The sequence below is a fragment of the Mizuhopecten yessoensis genome, unplaced genomic scaffold (genome assembly GCF_002113885.1).
Source record: "Mizuhopecten yessoensis strain PY_sf001 unplaced genomic scaffold, ASM211388v2 scaffold10185, whole genome shotgun sequence".
Lineage (NCBI taxonomy): Eukaryota > Metazoa > Mollusca > Bivalvia > Pectinida > Pectinidae > Mizuhopecten > Mizuhopecten yessoensis.
The window spans coordinates 459,222-483,394 of NW_018408421.1; the positions used below are offsets into that span (position 1 = coordinate 459,222).

At 35.9% G+C, this 24,173-nt stretch overlaps 2 protein-coding genes across 2 annotated transcripts in view; one reads left to right on the forward strand and one right to left on the reverse strand.

Moving 5' to 3' along the window:
- Positions 1-676: 676 nt before the first annotated feature.
- Positions 677-17,894, reverse strand: LOC110459686 (dolichyl-diphosphooligosaccharide--protein glycosyltransferase subunit STT3A). Its single transcript, XM_021512054.1, has 15 exons — positions 17,815-17,894; positions 15,981-16,117; positions 14,217-14,399; positions 13,569-13,714; positions 12,998-13,195; positions 10,907-11,017; positions 10,373-10,453; positions 9,684-9,840; positions 8,678-8,830; positions 7,929-8,176; positions 6,761-6,949; positions 3,754-3,870; positions 3,288-3,390; positions 2,859-3,047; positions 677-2,266 (listed from the first exon to the last, which is right to left on the reverse strand). Exons 2-15 carry the CDS (start codon positions 16,084-16,086, stop codon positions 2,121-2,123), a joined length of 2,127 nt encoding a protein of 708 aa, XP_021367729.1. The 5' UTR covers positions 16,087-16,117; positions 17,815-17,894; the 3' UTR covers positions 677-2,120.
- A 219-nt stretch (positions 17,895-18,113) lies between these two features.
- Positions 18,114-24,173, forward strand: part of LOC110459706 (solute carrier family 12 member 8-like) — a 37,508-nt gene continuing 31,448 nt past the window's right edge. The window contains exon 1 of the mRNA XM_021512083.1: positions 18,114-18,179. The gene's annotated coding sequence lies outside the window, so the exon portion shown is untranslated. The remainder of the gene's footprint in view (positions 18,180-24,173) is intronic.

Genomic DNA, 24,173 nt, shown 5'->3' on the forward strand with positions numbered 1-24,173 from the left:
CCATGTAACTACTGGCAAAATATCAGCACCCTGGACCAACTGGATATCCAAAAGTTGTTAAAAAATATTAACACATTTGACCGACCCTTGTGATCTTGAAAGTAGGACAAGGTCATTTATCTGATGAAAGTTTATAGCACTTCATGTCAGGTACCTACTGACCAAGTATCATCACTCTTGGCATCTTGGTTATTCAGCATTTTTTTCAAAGGTTTTTTACATGTTTTACAGATATGACCTTGAAAGTAGGTCAAGGTCATATATTTGATGTATAGCACTCCATACCAGGTACCTACTGGCTAAATATGGTTGACCTACGTCCTCCAGTTCTAAAGACAAAGTCGGACAACACACCATACCATTAGCTCAATTGGCACTTCTACCAGGTGAGCTAATAAAAATAGACTACTGTGTCCCATAGCAACACAGATGAGACTGCTCCAGTGGCATTGCTCGAGACTTATTGTTGATTTAGTGACAGGGTTTACCCATAATTAGTTGTCCTATGACCTTAGCTGTTCCAAATACGTTTTAATTAAACTGTTCAAATTGGGAGGTCAGGCTGATCAGTCTTCTGCAACCAGACACCGGTCATGTAATCATGATATACCTTGGTTTGGAACCTCTTGATCTGGTTACAACTACATGTACGATCATACACAACAGACAAGAAAGGTAGGTATTAAATAAAAGATAATTTTATTTCTGATAATGACAGTAATATATAAAGCATTCATGTTCATCCTAATAGACATTTAACAGGTGATTATCTAAACATAGATCTTATCAAAGGGAGACCAAATACTCTCAGAAGGATATTTTATTACAAGATTTCACTTTCACATGGAATGTACATCCGATTCACCACATATTAGAAGCCAACCGATGGTTCCCCATTTACCAAGTATAATATCTATGTAGATTCTAAATGGCTTTTATCTTAAGCTGCTAGTAGCACATTTTGTCGAAGTAAAGCTAAGAATTCGGTCAGACTATGCCGACTCATCAGAGTTCACCCTAGAGGGCAAATACTGCTATAAGCACAATACAATTGGTGCAAATGGGAAGTTATTGTAGTTGCTGAAAAATAACATATAGATCTGCATTTTAAACGTTTCATCATGGACTGCTTAAAGCTTGGTGATGTCAAAAGACCAGTAGCACTTCAGTCAGATGAAGGACTTTTAATACAAATAAAATGTGATCAGCTAATGTTTATATATACCCTATCCTTCGGAAACTTTTACATATAAACACATATGTGTGATAACAACACATGTATAATTCCATTACAAAATGTAAAAGTAACAATTTCAATTTATCATCACATCAAAAAGAAGCAGATCTGTGAGATGGATAGAAAAAGTCCTCATCCAGCAGAAGAAATGGCGACAATATCTGGTTTAAGACTTCACTGAAGCAGTGTTGGGAAAATCCCAGCACTTATGAAATTCTTACAGTAAATATTTAAGTTGACCAAATTGCAGTTTTCAACAAATCTCCAAAATAAGAATTTTTACATTTCAATTTTTAATTTGTTTTCCTTTGTATACCTGATTTTGTCGTAAGTAAAGATATTTTAATTTAGCTGCATAGCTGTAAATTTCAACAACTCTGTCTTCAGAAATTTGATGCCCACATAATTTGATATATGGTCAAAAATGAGGGTCTGGATGGAGAGTTTGTGGATTAACAGGACCCTTGTTAAAAAGGTTTGTATTACTTTAAGACTTTCATGTAATACTCTATGAATCTTCCCTCTTACTTAAACTTTCTCACTCACTCAGGTCTAACACTGAACATTTTCTCACAGAGTTCTCACTGGACAAAATATCCAAATTTTACCAATCATTAATTAAATACTTTCACTAATAAATTGATGAAAAATCTCAAGGACAGCATATTTTCCTTCCAAATTTTAACCTGCATCAATTTATTGCAAAATCCTCATCTTTGCCAATTTTCTTTCTTTTCCAAAGGTTAAGTTCATTTTGTTAAAAAGATATATATTTCTGTCCTTCCATAATACTTATAGTATGAAATGCTTACTCTATCATTCATCAAATACAAAACTAAACATGTCATGAAATTTTAAAAATGATCTTCAGCTGTGTTACTGTCTACAGGCCCCTGTTGTCTAAATCTTTAACTTTGTAAATGCGGACAAGCCAGTGCTCTGTGGTGTAAGCTTCTTCTAAAACATCAAGTTCAAAATCTTTGTTTCCAATTTCAGCATTGCGCACTCTGTCATATCCAGTGGGTTTTCCTGAAATTAAGAAGAAACAAAATTCAAAAATATGTACAAACAGGGTAGCATTAGTTATCCAGGCACTTGATGTTTTTGAGATGTTTTCATTCTGGATACGTTTTTTTTATAGACAATCTTATTTCAATACTTAAACATTTACAGCAACCAAGCTGTCTCTGACAAAATACATACTTGTCAGGTCTACCTATATATAAAATACATACTTGTCAGGTCTATCTTTCCTTTCAATGTTGGCTTATATTAAAACTGTCCAGGCCTAGGGTATGTCAACGGCCAATTTTTCATTATGAAGTTTCGTAAAAATCTAAACTGCTAGAGAGATGACATAATATCTCTATTTTTAGTAACGATGAACTTGACTGCCTGCCCTAGCCATGGTAATGCCTAGTGACCTTGACATTTGACTGCCTGCCCTGGTAATGTCAAATGGCAACATTCCAGGGAAGTTTCTTTAAAATGTAAAGAAATATGACCACTGGACTGGAAAACGAGTGTGAGGGATGGACAGACAGATAGTAGAACAGACATACTTCTTGCTTTGTATAGAGGATTATAATAAACGAGTATATATATATCTCGTAAGACTTACCTCCCTCTGTGTAGACAGAGCCGAATCTGTAGTAGCACATTTTGTACATCAGACAGTTGAGGAGGGTGGGTGAACCGTCTTTGTCTATACGGAATTCTCCCTGAGGCGTATAGTAGTCAGACTCTTTGATGTGAGCCCCTCGGTCTGTACTGCCCCCAATCCTCACCATCCAAAGGAATTTGTTGATATCTGGTAATAACATATTTTAAATACATGATTTATGATTTGCATTTTACTTTCATATGTACGAAAACGATAAATCACACGATTAAAGAGAAATGTGATGAAAACTATTTCTAAAACAAACTATTCCTTACTTTCACTAAAACTTTATCATTACACTTATCATGTTTGTTTTCACAACCTTAAGATATTAAGAATGTACAAGCTCTTTCTGCTACTGCCGGAATACAGTATGAAAATTCTTACCATCAGAGGAATACCCTGTCAATCCGCCAAATATAACAAGTACGTAAGTGACATCTAATTCACGCATTATTTCATAGGCTTTATCTTCTGTTGACGACATGGCCTGAAAAATGAAATAAATAGAATTGAACAACAACTCAACAGCTGTCATACCAAGCGAGGTTAAATTGCCATTTCTTATAGCTTCGAACAAAAGCCAAATCAACTTTGCTGATTGTCTTTATTTGTGTAGTACATTTAGTCGAAGTTTGTTGTGGTATTGGGACAGAATTGGGCATCCAACTTGTAGTATACTTGTTTTTTTGATATCATATCATGACTAAATGACCTATCATTAGTGCCTGATCCTTTATGTGTGAATTCTTACCTTTCCGATGTGAGATATGTGGGTATTGTTTGTCCCTGATTATTTTATATGGGAATTCTCTCCTGTTCGATGCGAGATATGTGAGTATTGTTAGCTTACCTGTCCGACGCGAGATATGTGAGTATTGTTCCACGTGTTATTGTCCACCAGTATAGTCCTGTTAGCCATGGCCGTTATCTGATAGCCGTAATCCCACCACGACATCACCTTCGCATCCTGTAAAAATATCACACAGAAAAAACATAAGTTGTTGCAAATTCTTCATGAAAAACATTGATATCTGGACAATGACTATAAACTTAATTTATAGAAGTAACCTACAGTTAATTTGTATGAGAGGTTAAGTTGTTTTAAAACATTACTACCAGAACAGAAACAAAAATAGTTACTGTATAAGGGGCTATTTGTGTGGGCTTGATTTTTGCGATTTTGACACAAATTTAGAAAATTAGATATACACAGATTATAATATAACAATCTAGATATATATGTGATGGAACTGCATTTTTGCAGTGTTTTAGCACAGAGACGAGGCACTGGGCACATACAGTGTCAAATAGTCAAATAAAATTAAAATAGGCGTCATTACAGCATATTTATTGAGCAACAAGAAAGCGCATTTTGTTCAAAAAAATTATCAATAAAACTATCTGATGTCAAATATACCCTGGTAACCTATTTTCAAACATCTATTATTCTTGATGTATATGAATCGTTACAACTGCATACTCGCTATTAGGGTTATCAAGTTTATCATTACGCTCGTCATATCATTCTGCAGATCATATTTTCGTGTTCACATTGTTGATTCGTGACATCTGCGGAAGTATCCTGCTATACAGTGAGTATTAAAGAAAGTAACTTTTAATTGTATATCTTTGATCCCCAAACAAGGGACTATGTGTTTGTAAGGCGAGTATTAAGAATGTAACTTTTAATTGTATAGCTTTGATCCCCAAACAAGGGACTATGTGTTTGTAAGGCGAATATTAAGAATGTAACTTTTAACAGTATATCTTTGATCCCCAAACAAGAGACTATGTGTTTGTAAGGTGAGTATTAAAGAATGTAACTTTTAACAGTATATCTTTGATCCCCAAACAAGAGACAATGTGTTTGTAAGGTGAGTATTAAGAATGTAACTTTTAATTGTATATCTTTGATCCCAAAACAAGAGACTATGTGTTTGTAAGGTGAGTATTGAAGAATGTAACTTTTAATTGTATATCTTTGATCCCTAAACAAGAGACTATGTGTTTGTAAGGTGAGTATTGAAGAATGTAACTTTTAATTGTATATCTTTGATCCCAAAACAAGAGACTATGTGTTTGTAAGGTGAGTATTAAGAATGTGACTTTTAATTGTATATCTTTGATCCCCAAACAAGCGACTATGTGTTTGTAAGGTGAGTATTAAGAATGGAACTTTTAATTGTATATCTTTGATCCCCAAACAAGCGACTATGTGTTTGTAAGGTGAGTATTAAGAATGTGACTTTTAATTGTATATCTTTGATCCCCAAACAAGAGACTATGGGTTTGTAAGGAGAGTATTAAAGAATGTAACTTTTAATTGTATATCTTTGATCCCCAAACAAGCGACTATGTGTTTGTAAGGTGAGTATTAAGAATGGAACTTTTAATTGTATATCTTTGATCCCCAAACAAGAGACTATGTGTTTGTAAGGACAATTTACATCTAAGAGTGTACGACTTGCTAGGCTTCACCATACAGACTAAAATACTACCTTGTTTCCTGTTGCTTGTCCCTCAAAAAGTTGGGTCAGTATGTACTCATTTTTTTTTAACTTTCTAAAATTTATATTTCATGAAATAGAGCAGGGTTGCAAACTTAGTGTATATTGAAAATAGCTTTATATAGTATGAGTTTTTAAAGTAAAAGAAAGAAAGTACTGTTGAAAAGCAGGAAACACTCGAAGTTGTGTATTCTACATTTCTCAAAATTCCATTTGATGTTAGAACTGAAAACTGAACGTAATTCAATCTATAATCCTGTCATCCTGCTGATCATGAGAACACTGCCAAACTGTTCTGTTTAGGAGATTTTCTAAAATCTATTTGAAATTAGCTTTTACTCTTTAACATGCTTGAACTGTACAGGACCAAATTAATAATCTAAAAGAATTATTTTCATTATCCTTATAAGTTGAAATTCTCTGAAAATTTTTGGAATGTTTCAAACTCTAAAATGCACAAAACTAAACCTGGTCTGATTTTTAAAGCTTTGTTTAACTGTTTCAGCTGGTATGATGACCTCTGGCCAGCAAACCAAGGTCAAAGAGGTAAACAGCTGACTGTTCACTATAGCAAGGTATGAAATTGGACCTGACCATAAACAGGCCAGGTACAGAGTGTTAGCTTGCAAAGAAATGTCTTTTTTTTAATCATACAAGCAATAAGTTGGATGTTTTTTTAGATTGAGTTAATTGTTTGTGATAATTGAGTTAATTGTTTCTTCAATATTTGAGTTAATGGTTTCTGTGAAAATTAATTACTTGGTTCTCAGGCCATTTTTTTTCAGGGCAGGGCGGTATTTTATTTTTTCATTTTACATGGCAAAAACGAGATGAGGGCGATTTTTTTTTTATTGAGTAGTTTGTAAAACGTTCATTGTGGGAATTACCTTGTCTTTTTATAGTTGTGTAGAGACCTGTCATAGGTCAAGCCTCCGAAAATCCCCCACGATGTTCCAGACGAGAATCACGAACCCCCCATAGTTAATTGTTTCTGTGACAAATGAGTTAAATTGTTTCTGTGATTATTGAGTTAATGGTTTCTGTGACAAATGAGTTAATTGTTTCTGTGATTATTGAGTTAATGGTTTCTGTGATAAATGAGTTAATTGCTTTTGTGATAAATGAGTTAATTGCTTTTGTGATAAATGAGTTAATGGTTTCTTGAGACAAATGAGTTAATTGTTTCTGTGATTATTGAGTTAATGTTTTGTGTGATAATTGAGTTAATGTTTTGTGTGATAATCAAGTTAATTTTTTGTGATAATTGAGTTTTTGTTTCTGTGATATAGTGGCTGGGTGAACAAATCATTCCTACTACAAACAGCAAAAACAGCTGTCACAATGTCATACCTCTGCAGTGTTGTGTCTGAGCCAGTAGTACGCCTCTCTAAAGTCATCGAATATGATTCGTCCTCCATCACCAGCACGAGCAGACAGAACGATGGAAGGACTTGAGTAGGCTTCGGACGTCACCCAAGTACAGTGGAATGTGTAGGTGATGAGAAAGGCTGTCATCATGAACACCACACCTGTGGCTACCTATAATAGTGAAAATTCGAAAACAGCCCTGTAGCAGCAATGAATCAAGAGTTATTACATTACTAGAGGATTTATTAGAAAATCGTTTCTTTTTTTTAAGAAATTTATTCAATGATCCCTGTTTTAATGGAATGCAAAGTAAAGTACACAATGTGACATATTTCTTGACTGCAACAAAGTAAGATAATAAAATACAACATAGGACATTGTATTTCACTGCAAAAGTCTGTACTTATCAAATTAATTCCTATTTATCTAACAGTAAAATACTATGGATATTCCCCAGAGTGACCCTTAAAAGATCAGTAATGCTAAAAGTCTGCTCAGACAGAATTCAAAATATATTGAAATCCCATCTCTAACATTTAGCCCTAAACTTGATATTCTGCTTGAAGAAATCATTGATGTCTTTTTACTGAATAGCAAATTTTAATTGTTGTTATGGGGTGCATAATTCCACTAGCACTAATCTTCATATGATTATATTACAAGTTAGGGTTAGTTAACTCATTCACCCCTGAAATATCAAAATGAACTATTCTAACCTTTGAATCAGAAGAGGTCAAATGTGTCTTCAGAGTGCACATAAATATTGTATGAATAATAAGACTCTGAAACATATTAAAGGTTATGAACTGTACCAGCCGGTATGATGACCTCTGGCTAGTAAGCCAAGATCAAAGAGGTGACCAACTGACCACTCACTATAGCAAGGAATGAAATTGGACATGGCTACAATCAAGCCAGGTACAGAGTGTTATCTTGCTAATCTATCGTCTCTTTTATCATCTAGATTATTAAGTACAGATAATTGAAATCATTGCTGTTCCACATTTTCAGGATTATAAAAGTATCCTCATCTCAAAATCAGAGAAAGTTCATTTTATAAAGATACAGCCAAATACCAGTTACCAGTCATTAATTTCAATCAATAACGAGATGTACACATGTTCTGATGATACACTGGTACAAATATTACCTCATTTTTGAATGGGTAGTTGGTATCCTCTCCTTTCTTGGCCTTCTTGGTTTTCTTTGTGATGTCAAGATTCCTCATGTAATTAGTGAGAGTGGCCGAGACACCGATGCCCGAGAGAATACACATGACAGGAGCCAGCACCAACATCAGACGCACCATCACCCCCGCGAAGTAGATACTGGTAGCTCCGTACATGATGATGAAGATGTTGGCATCCGTGAGGTGGGAGAAACAGAAGTAGAGACCCACTGTAAAATAATTACATTGTTTAAACAATACAATCAAACTAGTCTCGGCCAATATCTGTGACTTCTGTTGTCTTGGTTTGTTGATCTTTTAAAAATAAGTTAGGAACTTGAAATTTGAAATGAAATTTTCAGGAAAGAGAAATTGAATTTTGAAAATTTTATGAATATAAAGGAAATCCAAATTAAATATCACAGCACTTATCATGAAGGCTGTTACAGCTATGAAAGGGATTCTTAGCCTTTTGCTTTCACCTCTAATTTATCTAATCAAGGCAAAAAAAAGCTCACTTAAATGCTAGACAAGAAATAGGAGCCATTTAATGAAAATCATCTGCCAAACTTTTCTTATTATGTTGACCCCCCCCCACCCCCCTAATTTAGTTTTCTTCTAAATTGGACTGTTTCAAAATTTTGCTATCATTTTTTTCCATTACAAAACTGATTTCAAAGTTGACAGCCAACTGATTGAATCCGTTATATTGAACTTTGACCTTTGCTGACCTGGAAACATAAAGACAAGGAGCTGAAGGTCGAAGTAGAAGGAGCTCCATGTGGTGGGCTGATGCTCAGATACAGATGCGATGATGGGGATGTTGTTCTTGGCATAAGAGGGGTCCAGCAGAGAGTAGAAACGTCCAGTCCAGGGCGAGATTTCTTACCAAGGTCAAGGTTAATAGTGAATCACACTTAGTTATGATATGTACTGCTACACCCAAAACATGACTAGCACCTCAGTGACCAATACGTTTTGAGGAAATTTATGTATTTTAAGATCTACAGGAAAAAGTAATTTTCCCGATGAACCTACAGTAATAATCATCTTTCACATGCACTCCTACAGCTTAATTTTCCACTGCTTTTGGACACAATACTACCTTTTAAGATGCACAGATGTTTATGTTGCACATCATACTCACTACACACTGGAGATCTTAACACTTTTCTGGATTTTAATGCAATTTTATCAGATATACATGGATTCAGTCTTTCTTAACTGTGCTTGATTGCAATTTTACAAATTAGTGATTTACAAAGAAAATGTGTAGTTAGAGGAAAACACCTACAGAAAATCCATAGAATTTCAAGCTCAGAGCAAATTTTTTAAAGACAAGGAAATGCTCTTTTGGGAGGAAATTTTGCCCATATAGTAAAGCACGTGGCCTCGATTGGTCTCATAGAACAGGTATTCAGCAAACTACTACATAAAATGATAAAACGACAGGAAAAATAAAAACTTCTACAAATACTGCAGTGTTAAATGTTGGCTCTTCCCTTAATTCTACCTACTTTTGTTATTAAACGCTTTCTTTAAATTCCTGCTGAATACCTAGCTCAATAGGTAGAGTGTCCGTCTAAAGTTCGGAGGGTCCCGGGTTTGAACCCCAGTCTGGCCGTGCATTTCTCTTACTCCTGTTACAATACATTAACAGGAAATAAGTTAATGATCCCTTCTACCTGGGTATTCCTAACAGGAAAACTAGTATGTGATTTATGTTTCCAAGGATACTGCCTGTGGCTGTGGCAATGGCGGCGGCAGTAGTTCCAAGAATTCCAACCAAAAGGATGATACTCCTGAACAGGGTGTTGAACTGCTCAGTGGTCAGTTTGGACCTGATGTAGTCGACAAAGACATGGATCTGACAGAGACCAAATACTCCCAAGGCCTGCAACAGTGACATGTTGTGTTTGGTTTTTATTTCAGCAATACTGAATATCAACACAATGGAACTACAGTGAAAGAATTAATTTATCACATGACATGTACACCAGAATTAATTTGTAACTTACAATAATCCAGTGTTTTCTCAGGTTTGAAAAAACATTGGGGGCATTGTAGTGTGATAGGCAGAATATAGAGATGTATGGGGGGGGGGGGGGGGGGGGGGGNCACAATCCCCCCTTCTGGAGAAAATACTGCATTATCTGCGAAAAATTAATCTACATGAATCACCTGCTTAAGTTCTAATGCAAAGTAGGAAATTAAAAATTCCTTTCATTTTTGATAAATAAAACTTGCTTGGAGACAGTACACAGAACAATGTAATGACAAATAATTACCTAACAATGCAAAATATTCAGTTTAGATAACTTTGTTATTCAAGTGATAACACAAATTATACCAAATTTATCCCGATTCCACATGATACTTATAAAACGGGTGTTGTATCAATTTTTGTATTGTCAGAGGAAACTTACGGCCATGTGTTCACTGGACTGAACAGGCTGAAATCCCACAAATGAGATCTGCATGGACAGGATTGTACCGAGGCAGTATACCTAGAAAATAACAACAACATATGTGAGACAACAGCGGTTAAAGTGTTAAGGTGCAGAGGTCATACATGACATAATGTCAGAGTATTTCTATTTCAATTTTGAGGGTCTATCCCAATACTGCACATCGTTTTGAAGGGATATTTCAATACTGAAACTAATTTGCGATTATCATAGACTGATCATTATTTCTTACAGCCTAATAACATTTACTGCTGCCAGGAGTCCTGGAGCAACTAAAGTAGCTTCTTTCATGGTGATTTAAAAAATCAAAAATCAAATTAACTTACATGCTTGAAATGGATTCGAAAAAACAATAACAGCAGTACCTGTACTATACAAGGTCATTTCAATATCTAGCAAATTAACATGCAAACATCTGCCTTGCAATTTTATAGGTGAGTCATCTGAAGTTAATTAGTTTACACACACACTATGTTGGGTGTGTATACTTACCGAGGAGTAGGCTACATAGATACGGTGTGAGAATCGGCCGGTCATCATGAGTGCCAGCACATGGAGGGGGATCAAGTTGATGAGGAACACGTAGCCTCCCCATGACGACACCTGTTTAACAGAAGTTTTATAGCAAACATTAGACAGATGTCACATGTCGTGCAGAAATAGTTAGACATTAATAGAATACAACTTCCACTCCAAGCTTATTTTTGTTCCAGTTCATGCGTCCTTCTAATTCCATGGGCTACGCTCTTTCACATCCTCTGCAGCCCTGGAGTATGTCATGATGAAATTCTGAGGACTAGATTGTACAGAACTGGTAAGAGGGTGTAACCAGTCGCTAAACAGCGTGTGTCACCTGTGACAGGGCCTTTAAGCAATACCTTTCACATCCTCTGCAGCCCTAGAGTAAGTCATGATGAAACTCCGAGGACTAGATTGTACAGAACTGGTAAGAGGGTGTAACCAGTAACTAAACAGTGTGTGTCACCTGTGACAGGGCCTTTAAGCAATACCTTGCAGACAATACAAATAGATAGGAGTTGGTGTTCCCACTGAATTTTAGATCTGGGGTATATTCGATACTTTTTCAAGATTATGTACCTACATGTAATTACATAGAGCAACTGTTGAAAACTGGGGGTAGAACTGTCTGTTTTGGGGGTTTCTTGGAACACAGGGAGTGACGTTTTGGATGAAGCACAGCCAAGTAACAGTAACATCAACAGGTTTTGAATCGAGTGTAGCTCATGAGTATTTAACCTTCAAAGAAGTTTATCTGGCTAGTGATTGGTCAGGATATTATATCTGAAAACAATCAAACAGCTTACCACAAGCCTTTAATTTTGTCATGACATATAGCATGAATACAGATGAGATACATGTATCGACAGCACATCTCTTGGATTTCGAGGATGAACTTCGTGATGATTTACATTTTGATTTTGGTATCTCCAAAATTCCTGTTTCCTGTTGCTGTATTTATGTTTAAACTTTAGGTTCTTATTCGGCTCCTACCTGTTGATGCTGTGGTCTATTAAGTTAAAGTATACTGTCATTACAATATCTAAATCCCAATCTGGGAGACAATATCGCAAGATTTTTTTTAAAAATAAGTCTACTAGTAAATTACTTTTCATCTCATGAAAGTCACCATTTTACTGCAGCTTTAATGCAAGCTAAGATGTGACACAAAAACAGCATGGCTAGCTTGCAGCAAAGAAGATCAAGTATTTTTTTCATAGCTGTACCAGCTGGTATGATGATCTCTGGTCAGTAAACCAAGATCAAAGAGGTGACCAACTGCCCGCTCACTATAGCAAGGCATGAAATTGGACATGGCTACAATCAAGCCAGGTACAGAGTGTTAGCTTGCAAGAAAGAAAATATCTATCCTGTCAAAAAATAAAAAATAATTTCCAAAATCAGTGAGAGTTAAAGCTCAATTTCATTTTATTTCCCCCAAAATCATGCTTTTTGTGGGTGATATTTTCCCCAAATCAACAGGCACAGGCCCCTGTGGAAAGAGGAAGAAAAATCACTAGAACTGAAATATATGTTATTACACGACGAAATTTAAGTTGAGGAATTTCATTGCACTTTCACATACATTTTTTTACCAAGTCAAAATAAATTTGACTTAACTGCCTTTTAAACCCTCATATTACTGAGGACAAATTTATCATTAATACAAACATTAGGAAATAATATACTTAACATAGTAATTAAATGTGAAGGAGTAACAAACACGGGGCAAATTTCCCCGAGGGGAGTCTAAATAGTGGTCCATTAACACAGCTTGTCAATTAATACAGACAAATAAGTTACTTCAATGGGGAAAATTGAAAGGGGTCTCTATAGGCGGTCTTTTAAGAAGGGGGATCATATGATGTAATTAATAGGTGGTCTCTTAACCCTTTCACCCCTATGTAACTTTAGTAGACTCTACCATGCATTGATATGGAGGGGTCCATTATAGTCTACAGTGGTGAAAGGGTTAAGAAAGGGGATCATATTATAGGTGGACTGTATATATAAATTCACTATGACATCAAACTGATGGTCAATCTGAGAACCCTGTATACCTACCATGTAAAAGTAAGCAAGGGCACACATGCATCCCCAGAAGATGGAGCCAGTCTTGACTGCCTTGATCCATAGGGTATAAGTCAACAGCATACAGAAGATGGCGATACCCTCGTTATCGTATGAACCGGCCACCGAACGAGAGATGTAACCAGGGACAATGGAAATCATAGCTGCTGCTACTAAACCTGCATTGGCATCCTGCAAAATAGGATTTACAAAATAAAATATAGTCTGTGGATCTCTCTAGATCTCGAAAGTCATTACCATTCTATAGGGGGAAATAAGCTGACAGTCCTCGCTACTTACACACAAAGGTCGTATAAATGCAGTTCTGTTTCCAGCAGGATATGTTTTTAGGCCTAAATATTTGTTTGCCACATTTCATAAAAAATATTTGTACAGGTAGGTAGGTATTTTTTTCATTCTTTTTTTTTTCTATCTAATTTTTATGTGAAGAAATAAAATAAGAATTGCCACTAATCAATTACTTCAGATTTCTACCAATCCAGGTTTTTTAAAAACTAAAGGCAAACTCAAAAAGTTGTTGATATTGCTGTCCTGTGTCACTTGCCTTGAGCTCCTTGGTGAAGTGGTAGGTGACGAGTGTGGTGAGACTGGAGAACAGAGGAGCCAGGAACACACACACATTCCTGATATCAATAGTGATGTGGAAAAAGTTCATCACATGATACAACGCTGCCGAGGTCACCATCAAACCTGTTATACATCAGAAAATGAAATCATTAGCTTTTCAGTTCCCTCTGCAATGCATTGCTGTGATAAACAGTCAACCTATCTTAATTAATACAATCTGCAAGTCCAACCTTATAGATGTAATTTGACAAGCCTGTAATTATAGAATTGTTTCCCGAGATATCTTATAGTAATTGCACAACATTCATTGGGAAAAAGTAACTGCCATACTGTAAATTTGTACCACCTCCTAATTGGTAGCATGCCAAACTAGTTGAACTCTGACAGTAAATCTGATATGACACAGATTATTTACTTCTGAATACCCACATTTTAATTTTACAAACTGAATTTCATGTTTAAACGTTTAAACTCAGGATTTTCCAAAGGTACATTTGTATTCCTTTGAATATAAACTGGATTTGTTTGCCCCTTTAATTTACTTCAATTGATAGAAAACAAGTTCTATGGCTATATGCATACACTACTGCAAACATTTGTTCTGGCCTAATCAGATGACTGTTACCTGGATAGATGGTTCCACCAATGATACGGCCCAGGGGGTACCATGCTCGGTCATCAAACCAGTTATGGAACTCGTAGAAACCTTCCTCAGTCAGGTAACGAGTTGTCCGGTAATTAAAGTAGGGATCAAACTCGTGGATAACGCTCTCGAACCTCAGCACTGAAAACAGTCTTGTAGAAAATGCTGAAAAATACAAACATGAAATTATTACAACTACTTTTCTTAAAATAAGGCAACAAATCTCTTCAGATTGTTATATCAGTGTTCCATAATTATGATGACAAACTTGAGCCTAAATTGACCGACCGAAATCTGTCAAATTCAAAATATTTTATTGAAATTTTTATGATGAATTTACTCCAGAAACTGAAAGTACTGGTTTCCTGCAGGTACTACAACTGAGACTAAAACATTATTAAGTATGAAATAAACATGCGATAATGTCACTAATGTGTATTCTTTTTCAAAATCATTTTAACTGTCCCAGATCTGCAAAAATGAAACATTTCACCTTAATTATCAACCCATCCTAAAACTAAAAACTCTGGGTCAAAAATGACAAACAAGATATTTTTAGGCATCATTATATTAGCTTATTAAACAAAATTTTCATTTCTTTCAATCAGATTGATTTTGCAGCAGATATGACTTGTAGCAACATATCTTATCATCTTGTGTTTGAGCACTTCAATGTATTATATACTTTTACAGGGTTCCTGGTTTCACCTCTGTTTCTATGGTAGGATCCATGAAGCATTTATTATATACAGTACATGTTCTTAGCTTTAATATGTTTTTTCCTAACAGGAAAAATCAAATTAAATATAAAGCTAAACTTTATGTTTCCCACTGTATATACTTCCAGTCTAGGATAAAACTGGAAGGAAGTTGAATGGGAGATTACATTACAAAAAACAAAATCACAAGTTCACGACCCAGGGCTCTGTCTTGCTGTTTTAGGTGGGGCTGCATTGAAATGCATTATTATCATTAGATGATTAGAAGCTGGTTAAGTAAGTTGCCGACAAAAAATGCCAGCTCTTTCCAACACAAGCTCTGGTTTTAGGAATACTGTTTTTTTAATGGTTAGAACTTTCAATATCATGATGATTTTAATAATATCGCCAAAATAATACTAATGCGTTTGTAAGTTGGACAGTAGGATGCTTACGATAAGATACGTATCACGATACGGTTATCTGCTGAAAAGATCATCTTCGTTATCATGAGTGTACCAAGTTTTGTCATAGACTTGAACAGTATAAAATATATTTTTGAATGATATTTAGTACTTTTGGGTATGACTGCACAGTGGACCACATCTTTACTGAAGGATTCCAAAACAATAAGTACACTTTTCCCCCCGAGTTGGATACAAAATTGAATAATAATTTCATCAGTGTTAGTGTATTATGATACAGGCAATTTTCTTTTAAACAAAACAGTTTAATACGATACACAAGAAATTATCACTATATGATATTGTTTCAGCCCTAATTTAAGGGAAAGACTATCTAAATTTAGTGGAATTATTGAAAAACTGACATATCACCGAAACGAAAAGTTACATAGTGCAAATAAAGATATTGTAATTTTCATTCATAAATTTATTTCATATATATATATTTCCAGTAAATTGTGGGTTAAGTAAGACTATATAACCCTCAATTTCAATATCAAGGTACATTGTCTTGCCTAGAAGTGAAATCTCTCCAAAGTCTTGATTCCACAAATTTATGAATCAATGCAAGATGTTTAACTTACACAAGATTGCAGCAATAGCGAGGATAGACATCTTAAGTAGGGTGTCCTGCTTGTCTGGCGACATCTTGATAATCCAAGAGGCGGGACTGCTGGTTGAGGTCTTCATGTTGAGTGGTCACCGTTAACGTTGAAATCAACTGAATGAAAAGCATGCATCACGTTAAACACGTATATCATACTATATGTATATTCAAAAGTGTTTATTACATGTAATGAAGGATCCCTGTCCAGCTGTACTGGTTTTTTTCATATACTCAGTAATTATAACCTGTCACCTAATTTTATTTTGCATGTAACTGTAACACAAATGGACAAGGACACTTCTGTTGCTCATTCGGTTATAGCGCAATAGTACAACTATGAACAGTTCAGGGTTTGAATCCTGATCTAGTACTACAGAATATGTTTTGTCTCAGTAATCTGCATGTGCGCGAGTGAAAAGTGCAAGGGTGGGGTTGGGGGAGGGGGTGAGAAATGAGGAAAAAATACCTTTTGATTGCTGCAGTCTTGCGGCAGGGGATCGGATAGCCCAAGTTTCCTCTGGCCCTGACACCAGAGTGCACTGCTATATGAAAACGTGGAATTCTCTGACACCGTTTGGTGTTGTTGAGTTTTGAGGTGCTGACTACAAAAATTGACTGACCCAACACATACCTCACATATATCGCCAAATCTGCTCTTATTATCACCAACAGCTGCTAACTTCTGTCAGTAGAGTCCTCGGCTTTGTCAAAATTTTCCACCTGAGCAAATGCCATTTCTGTAGGTCAGGGGAGTGACTAATCAACAAGCCATACTGATCTGAACGGAGAAAGGAATATATCATTCTTGTTTAGAAGATTTCCGGACCGCCTCTTCTTGTTGATTAGTCACTCCCCTGACCTACAAAAATGGTGTTCGCTCAGGTGGGATATTTTGGACGATTGAAAACCGAGGACTCGGCTGATGGTATTTAGCAGCTGTTAGTGATAATAAGAGCTGATTAGGATAAATAAATAATCCATTTATCGATATATGTTGTGTCATAGTCAATTTTTGTTGTCAGCACCTCGAAACTCTCCAACATGTTTTCATAGCAGTGCGCTCTGGCCCCACACCAGACAATCTATGTGTCAAAATGTCTAAGTCTGATGACAGGGCCTGAGGAAACTCGGGCTAGGGATTGGAAAGGGGAGGAAGGGGGGTACTGGAAGGGTGTCTGGGTCTGTCACTGCTGCATCAAATTCCACCAAGTCCCTTACCAATTCAGATGAAAAAAAACTACAGAAATACTGCTGTCCACCAGAAGCACTCAATGCTTGTTTTAGGGCGATCAGGTGAGGAAAATATGTTAGCCTAACAAACAAAAATAATTTTCCTTACATGATATTCCCTTGTCTGTACATACATATATATGTATTTCAAGCTTATTTTATCATATAAGTCTATACAAGCCCCTGTGTATGATCTCCCTCAAACCAGCAAAGAGTGCCTGTGAGTCCACCTTACATCGACTCACCTAAGGAAATCAGTTCAATTCGGATGCCGTATTAAACACATATTATTTTCAAAATAAGATTGAACACTTTTACTGGTCCAGTCTCGGCAACTGTTATTATCTAGGCTAGATCTAGCCTATTTGCTTGAAAGAGAAGGTTGCCACATCAGCACGTGTGCATAGGGTCCCAAACCGGTTTGTAAAAATGGTTGGAAAGTCGTTTTTGTCAGTGTGTTTGCAAATACACGTTTACAGATATCAATAGTAAAATCAATGACAAGAAAATAATCCTACAACAGCAATTAATCGCATCAACATTGCACTAATTAAATTAAATGCATTTCTATGAGTCCTTACCCGGTGTTTTGACCAAATGTAGGCCGACTGCAAAAAGAAACGTGAATGCTGATTGGTCGAAAAGTATGGAGTGAAGTAGGGTGAAATATTTTACTGTAACGGAAATTGTAAAACATACACCAATAAGCTAAATATTGTTAATTCTATAATATTTACACCGCCATTGAAGAAAACTTATAAACAATAAATTTTATGAATAATTTGTCGTGGCAGGTTCTCGTTTCCGACGGATGATGTAACAAACGTGTTGATTGGCTCATAAATTCTTTCGAGGTTAAGTTGAAAGGTCAAATATTGACCCCCTATTGACAGAAGTAGAATGGTCGTGTGTAATCAGTTGTTATGAAGATTCGATAGTGATACAGGTACGTTACAGATTCTATAACATTTTTCCGATATCAATTTGCCTTTTTACTGGTCATAAGTCTGTTTTGTTTAGTTGCATTACTGCCTTCCGTACTCCCGTAATGCTTATTTCGGGCTAACTCAGTAACTGCTTAGAAGATGATGCTTCAACTTCAAGCAAAAGTCTGATACTTGTAACACTCAATGATTCTAAAGCCATGCTTTTCACAATATATATACTAGTATATATACAAAACGGTGTTTGTATGTTCGTTCAACCTTGTTGATAAAGTATACATTTATTATCACATATCAAATGCCAGGTTTTGTAGACATATGACTAAATAAAATTGGGGAAAATGTAGAGATGCAAATGGAAATACAAGTGGAGTTTTCAAATATATATATATGCACATGTTTTAAATGCAATGGAAGAGATATTGATGAAACTCAAGCACAATGTGTATATTCAAACATTTTCTTTGTCTCTGATGTGTAGGATTCGTTATCATAAAGTGTTAGATTTACTATCAAAGTTAGCAGTGTGCACGCGCCAGCTGATCTTTTAGAGTTACACCAAGTCTTGCAGATTAAGTGAAAGGATGCTAAGAAAATTCTGTAAAAGTCAATTAATAATGAGCTCTCGAACTGCTTTCAAATCTCAGCCCTCGATCTTTCTAAATGCCCCGGCCTGTCCTCCAATTCTTGCATATTTGCAATTAACTTAGACATAATTATTTTCCTTATATGCACTGTGCAAACAAAACAGTCCTAATGGTAGATCATGCAGTCACAAGAAATATCAAGGTCATATGTTCATCTTAGATGTTCCGTTTCAATATCACCAAGTAGCACAGCAAGAACAGACACATTACATGGTAACCTTATTCCCCAAATGAATTCCATATGAAATGATCGGGCAAGATATCATTCAAAGATTGAATCTTTGGGAAAGAAGTTGTAAAATTCAGTTAAATTTCCTATAGGAAGGAAATTTTGGAGAACCCTCAGAGTGAAAGTCCAAAGGTCTGAGCAGGTACCATCGAATTCAAGAATGAATTGGCATCCATTGCAATTGCAAGGAAATCAAATGCATTAGTGATGTATCATAAATCAGTAGGAATGTTGTGATAGAACAGTGACAGGGTGTCCAGAACCAGACTGGAACAGGTAGTGAAAGCATTGGTTGAGGCATGATGGGAAACCAGCAGTTGTCATTAATCTCAACAATCGGGTGATCAAAGGACATGTTGCCATCAAACTGGCATTGGGAGGCAAAATGATCACTGGAATATTGGGGATCCGGCAGCTCATGGAGCTACGTCATGAGTATGTCTGGCAGTATATGTCAACAGGTATTAGCAGCAACTTGGAGATCAATATTATGACATTATGGTCTGGCATGCATTTGGTTTAAATAAATCTTTATGAACACTCATGATCAGAGAGAAACAAATATCTTCCATGAACTGGACATGACTGGACAGTTGTGAAGCAGATGTGAAGATCTACAGCTATAATTTGCCTAAATGATGGTGACCGTTTACACTTTCACACTTAGTTTGTATGAAATTGGTGTTCTGTATGGCCTAGTCCGAATTATTCTGACGTTTTATCGACTTTTTTCATATCGGTCTGTCGTCGATTCGGTTAATCGATGACAGACCGATATGAAAAAAGTCGATAAAATGTCAGAATAATTCGGACTATGCATGGCCATGGCAGCACCGGTACCAATAGAACCCTTTTGGCAGTTTAGGATGTAAGAATCCTTGTCACAATTATGCTCTGCCGTTTTTCCTACCCCTCGTTATTTACAGCAACCTCCCCTTAACTTTCATCTGGATGAAACATTTACTGTAATACTCTTGGACTAGAAGTATACACTTCCGTTGGTCAGGTAGCCCAAATGGTTACACAGTAATATAGTATAACAATCTGAAGTCCAGGGTTTGAATTCCCATTTAGCCCCGCTAAACACTCAGAACATTCTTGTTGAAGACATTTATCAAAGCTTTATATATAGTCATGCTTGAAAAAGTGTCCAATACTTGGTTACAGTTTTGACAGTGGTACAGGGATCCCTAAAAACTCTGCCATCATCAGTTGTTTTTGGTCACTAATTTGTGGGTTACTGGTAACATTTCTTTTTGTTTTCATCTCGGCCAGAACAGGTTATTTCTGGGATAACCAATTACCATATATCTATTTCCATACATGTACAGTGGATACAAGTATGATTAACTGGAACTGTATGATCACACATGTCACATTAATAAAATAGTCTGTTTGTCAAAAAAATGTACCGTTAATATTTCAGTCATTTTAGTTAGACTTTGGATTATGTATTGAACTTTAGGCAATTTTTAGCGGAATAAGCTTGGCAACTCTTCATTTTTGGTCAGGGGGGCTTTTTTGTTTAGGCGGACCAACCAGTTTCCTATATTTTAAATGTAATATTTCAGGGTCAAACCTGATACACTTAAAGTGTTTTTTTTCTGCCTTGAAAATCTTTGCCAAGGCTGGCTAGAAAACTTTAAACCACTAGATGTATGACACGTGTGCCTCTAAGTTTCATAAGTAATTAAACACTGGACAAAGTGGTCTATGCTTTTGGAATGTGATAAACGAAAGTGGCCTTAATATTGGTGTTGAGCAATGGCCCATGCAAAGAAGCATATGGCCTGGCTAATGGGTTTGAATTCTGTCCCCTGACCAAACTAATTCAATAAAATTGTTTCTTTCTGCCCTCTACTTGACTTTATTTTACGATAATTACAATAATGATGAAACACGTTATGCCAACTTAAACTTAAATCACTCTATGCTGACCCTGATACTAGCACAGGAGGTGAAAATGTGGGAGGAAACCAGAGTACCCGTAATAAACTCACATGGTCGAGCAGATGACCCTGTACCTTTTTACGTCCTGTTGGGAAATCAAACCCAAGCTGTCTTGGTGAATGTCCTTAAATGACCTTAGCTGTTGTCGTACTACTGTGTCCAGCTTATCCCAGTGAGACAACATTTTAACTTACCATTGATCTTTTGGCACTGTCATTCATGAACTTCATCTTCAGATATGTGTATGACTATATGTAGCTGTTGAGAAGATGTAAGGCCAACCATACCAAAAAATAAAAGTGATTTATTTTACCTGATATTGTAATTGATTTACGTAACATTTATACTTATGGCACACTGATAACAGTCAATACATGCTAGAATATTCGTCTGATATGCTAAATTTTACTTTTAGATAAAGGGGCATCATAATTCATTTTTTTGCCCGAAAGGAAATAGCGTTTTGAGAATTTTTCAGTTAGCCTTTTTACCCCTGTTATGTTTCTGGGTCTAATATACATGATACATAGTACATTGTATCAATATTAATGAGTTTCAGTGGCTGACTACACTGTTAGGCGATTATGATAATCACAGCTAATTGTGCATAATTGAGGCTACACTTGTTACCAACGACTCGATCTGTTATTGATGAATTTTTGTGGCTCTGACTATGTATAATACTGGTAACAGCTGGTAGATATCGGGGAAACATAACTTGTTGTACTGTGTTCTAGGTTTTACAATGTCATCATATTGGTAATAATAGATTTTTAAAGCATTTAATTATTGTTATTTTAAAAGTCCTAGGGTGTTGAACCAAAGCTTTTGTATGTGTAATATATATTGATACATACTGGATCGGGTTCTTAACCCTCATAAACGTATAGCAGGGAAACAGTGGAGTTGGTATGAGGAAACCTGAAAGACATGTGATGTACAGTGTACCAGAATTTTTGTAGACCCAGTCATGATCATGAGTGCATGGTTGCATATATTGTCTGAGTCTCCTCTGATGTTTTCCAAACAGTTAAGTTGCAGAAATGTTTCTTTTTCAAAGAAAAGACTTTCAAGCGTTATACAAATCACATTAAAGTGACCTACCTGGTTGGTGCTATTAGTCCAACTTGACATTTTCCCCATATTTTTCTTCTTTTTTCTTTTCTTTTAATATTTTAGAGTGCGCACAATGCACAAATTTGTTTACAGTATTTACTCTGTATATAATTATAACACTTTCATTCATAGGGGTGTAGGATGTAAAGGTTATTGCATGGTTTTCGAGTAACAAGGGATTTATTACACCCGAGCGAAGCAAGGGTGTAATAAGTCCCGAGTGACGAGAAATCATGCAATAACTGGCTTACTGCATGCTTCCCAACTCGAAAAAAACAGAAAAGTTGAGTAAAAAATGTTCACCTGGACAATCTTTTTACCTACCCTACACTGCAGATACTTTACATGTACCTGTGTGAGCGAGTACTTATCATAACCAGGTAAGATTCTCAATAGCCCAGTCTTGGTGTATCCTTCATAATGGATACAAGTGTTTTTGGATTACTATCCAGGTCCATTGTCAGGGAAGGTAAGGAGTGTCTGTTCAACAATTAGAACAAAATATGGGAAGCAATATTGAATTTCTGACTACATTTTCAGTTTAATTTTCAAGATATGGCAAAGGTACAGGATATTGAAACCATTTTCATACATACAATGTAAGGGTTTAACAATCCCTAAGGAATTCCAGTTCTTTCAATGAATGGTATATTTGAATGTGCAATTTTGTATAAAGGAACAGCTCCTAAAGATTATAAACTTAATAAACTTTTCCAGGAAATGCTTATCCTGTCACGTGATAAGGAAACCTTTTTGTGTTTTTCAATCATGAAATTAACATTTTTAACTTCATTTTCCCCCCTTATTTTAAATTGTGTCAACTAAGTTTATCCTTTCCACTTTATTGACTTCATCGTTATACTCACTGATTGATTATCTCCCCTTTCTTACAGCATTTGTGACCACAGTCCACTGGGCACACCCCCTTTCATGGTCATGTAATCATGATTGGCCATGAAAGGGGATTATGTGTGCGGTGGACTGTGGTAGCAAGTGATTTATTGCCCACACTTTTCCATTGTGAGAGGTGGGAGGTATGCAGTAAGAAGATATTCCACTCAAGGGAACTTTTAATTGGGTAAATTATCTGAGGAGTACCTCTATTGCTATTGCCAGGATTAACCTCTGAGGAACAAGGAATCAAAGGGTCTTTTGACTGTCTACCATTTAGAAAATGTCAACATTTTTCTCCAAGCTTTTCGGAAAACAAACTGGTCTGTAAGGTCAAACAAAATAACCCCATTGGTGACAATTACCAAACCTCCTACAGAATGATTAATCCCATCAGACATCTTTCTAAAAAATGTGGCGATGTATGAAGACCCTTAAACTTGAAATTGTTCAGTTTTCAATTTTATTACGTTGATTACTGTTACTGTAATTGTGACGTCATATTATTGTGAGGTCAGATATACATAAAGATTTTCTTCCCCTAGACTAACAGTTCTGTTGTACATGCACAAGAATGCAAGAAAATTTTATCACTGACATAAGTTTGCAAGGGCTTCAGATTTATTGATTAACAGTGGTACATTCAAGTCCTCTGCAACAGATTGTAAAGTCTAGTATGTTTCCTGTATCAGCATTGCTGTGAATGTTATCTAGAATCTGATGCAAACAGTACTAGTGAAAATAATGAATACAGTTTTATGTGTTTAGCAACATTCTCATTGAAATTTTCTCAAGAGACTTTTTAGCCCACAATCATCTGAAGGTGGGCTATTTATTTTTGTTATTGCTTTTTCTGAGAAAGTACAGGAGGGATTTTTCTCAAATTCTGTATGAACCAGGTTACGTTCCTCTTGGTCTTTAGTTATATGCATGTTTACTTTTGAGACTGATCAGATAAACTAAATGGCCGACAGGTGGTCATCTTGGATTAAGATAGTGAATGTTTGTGATCACTATTTCTCAGGAAGTTTTTAAGGTATCAGAATCTTCCTCAAATTTGATATGCAGGTTCCCCTTGGTCTGTAGTTGTGCATGTTTACTTTGGAGAGTGATCATAAAAACAAGATGGCCACAGGAAGTACTTATATGAGATCTTTCTGATA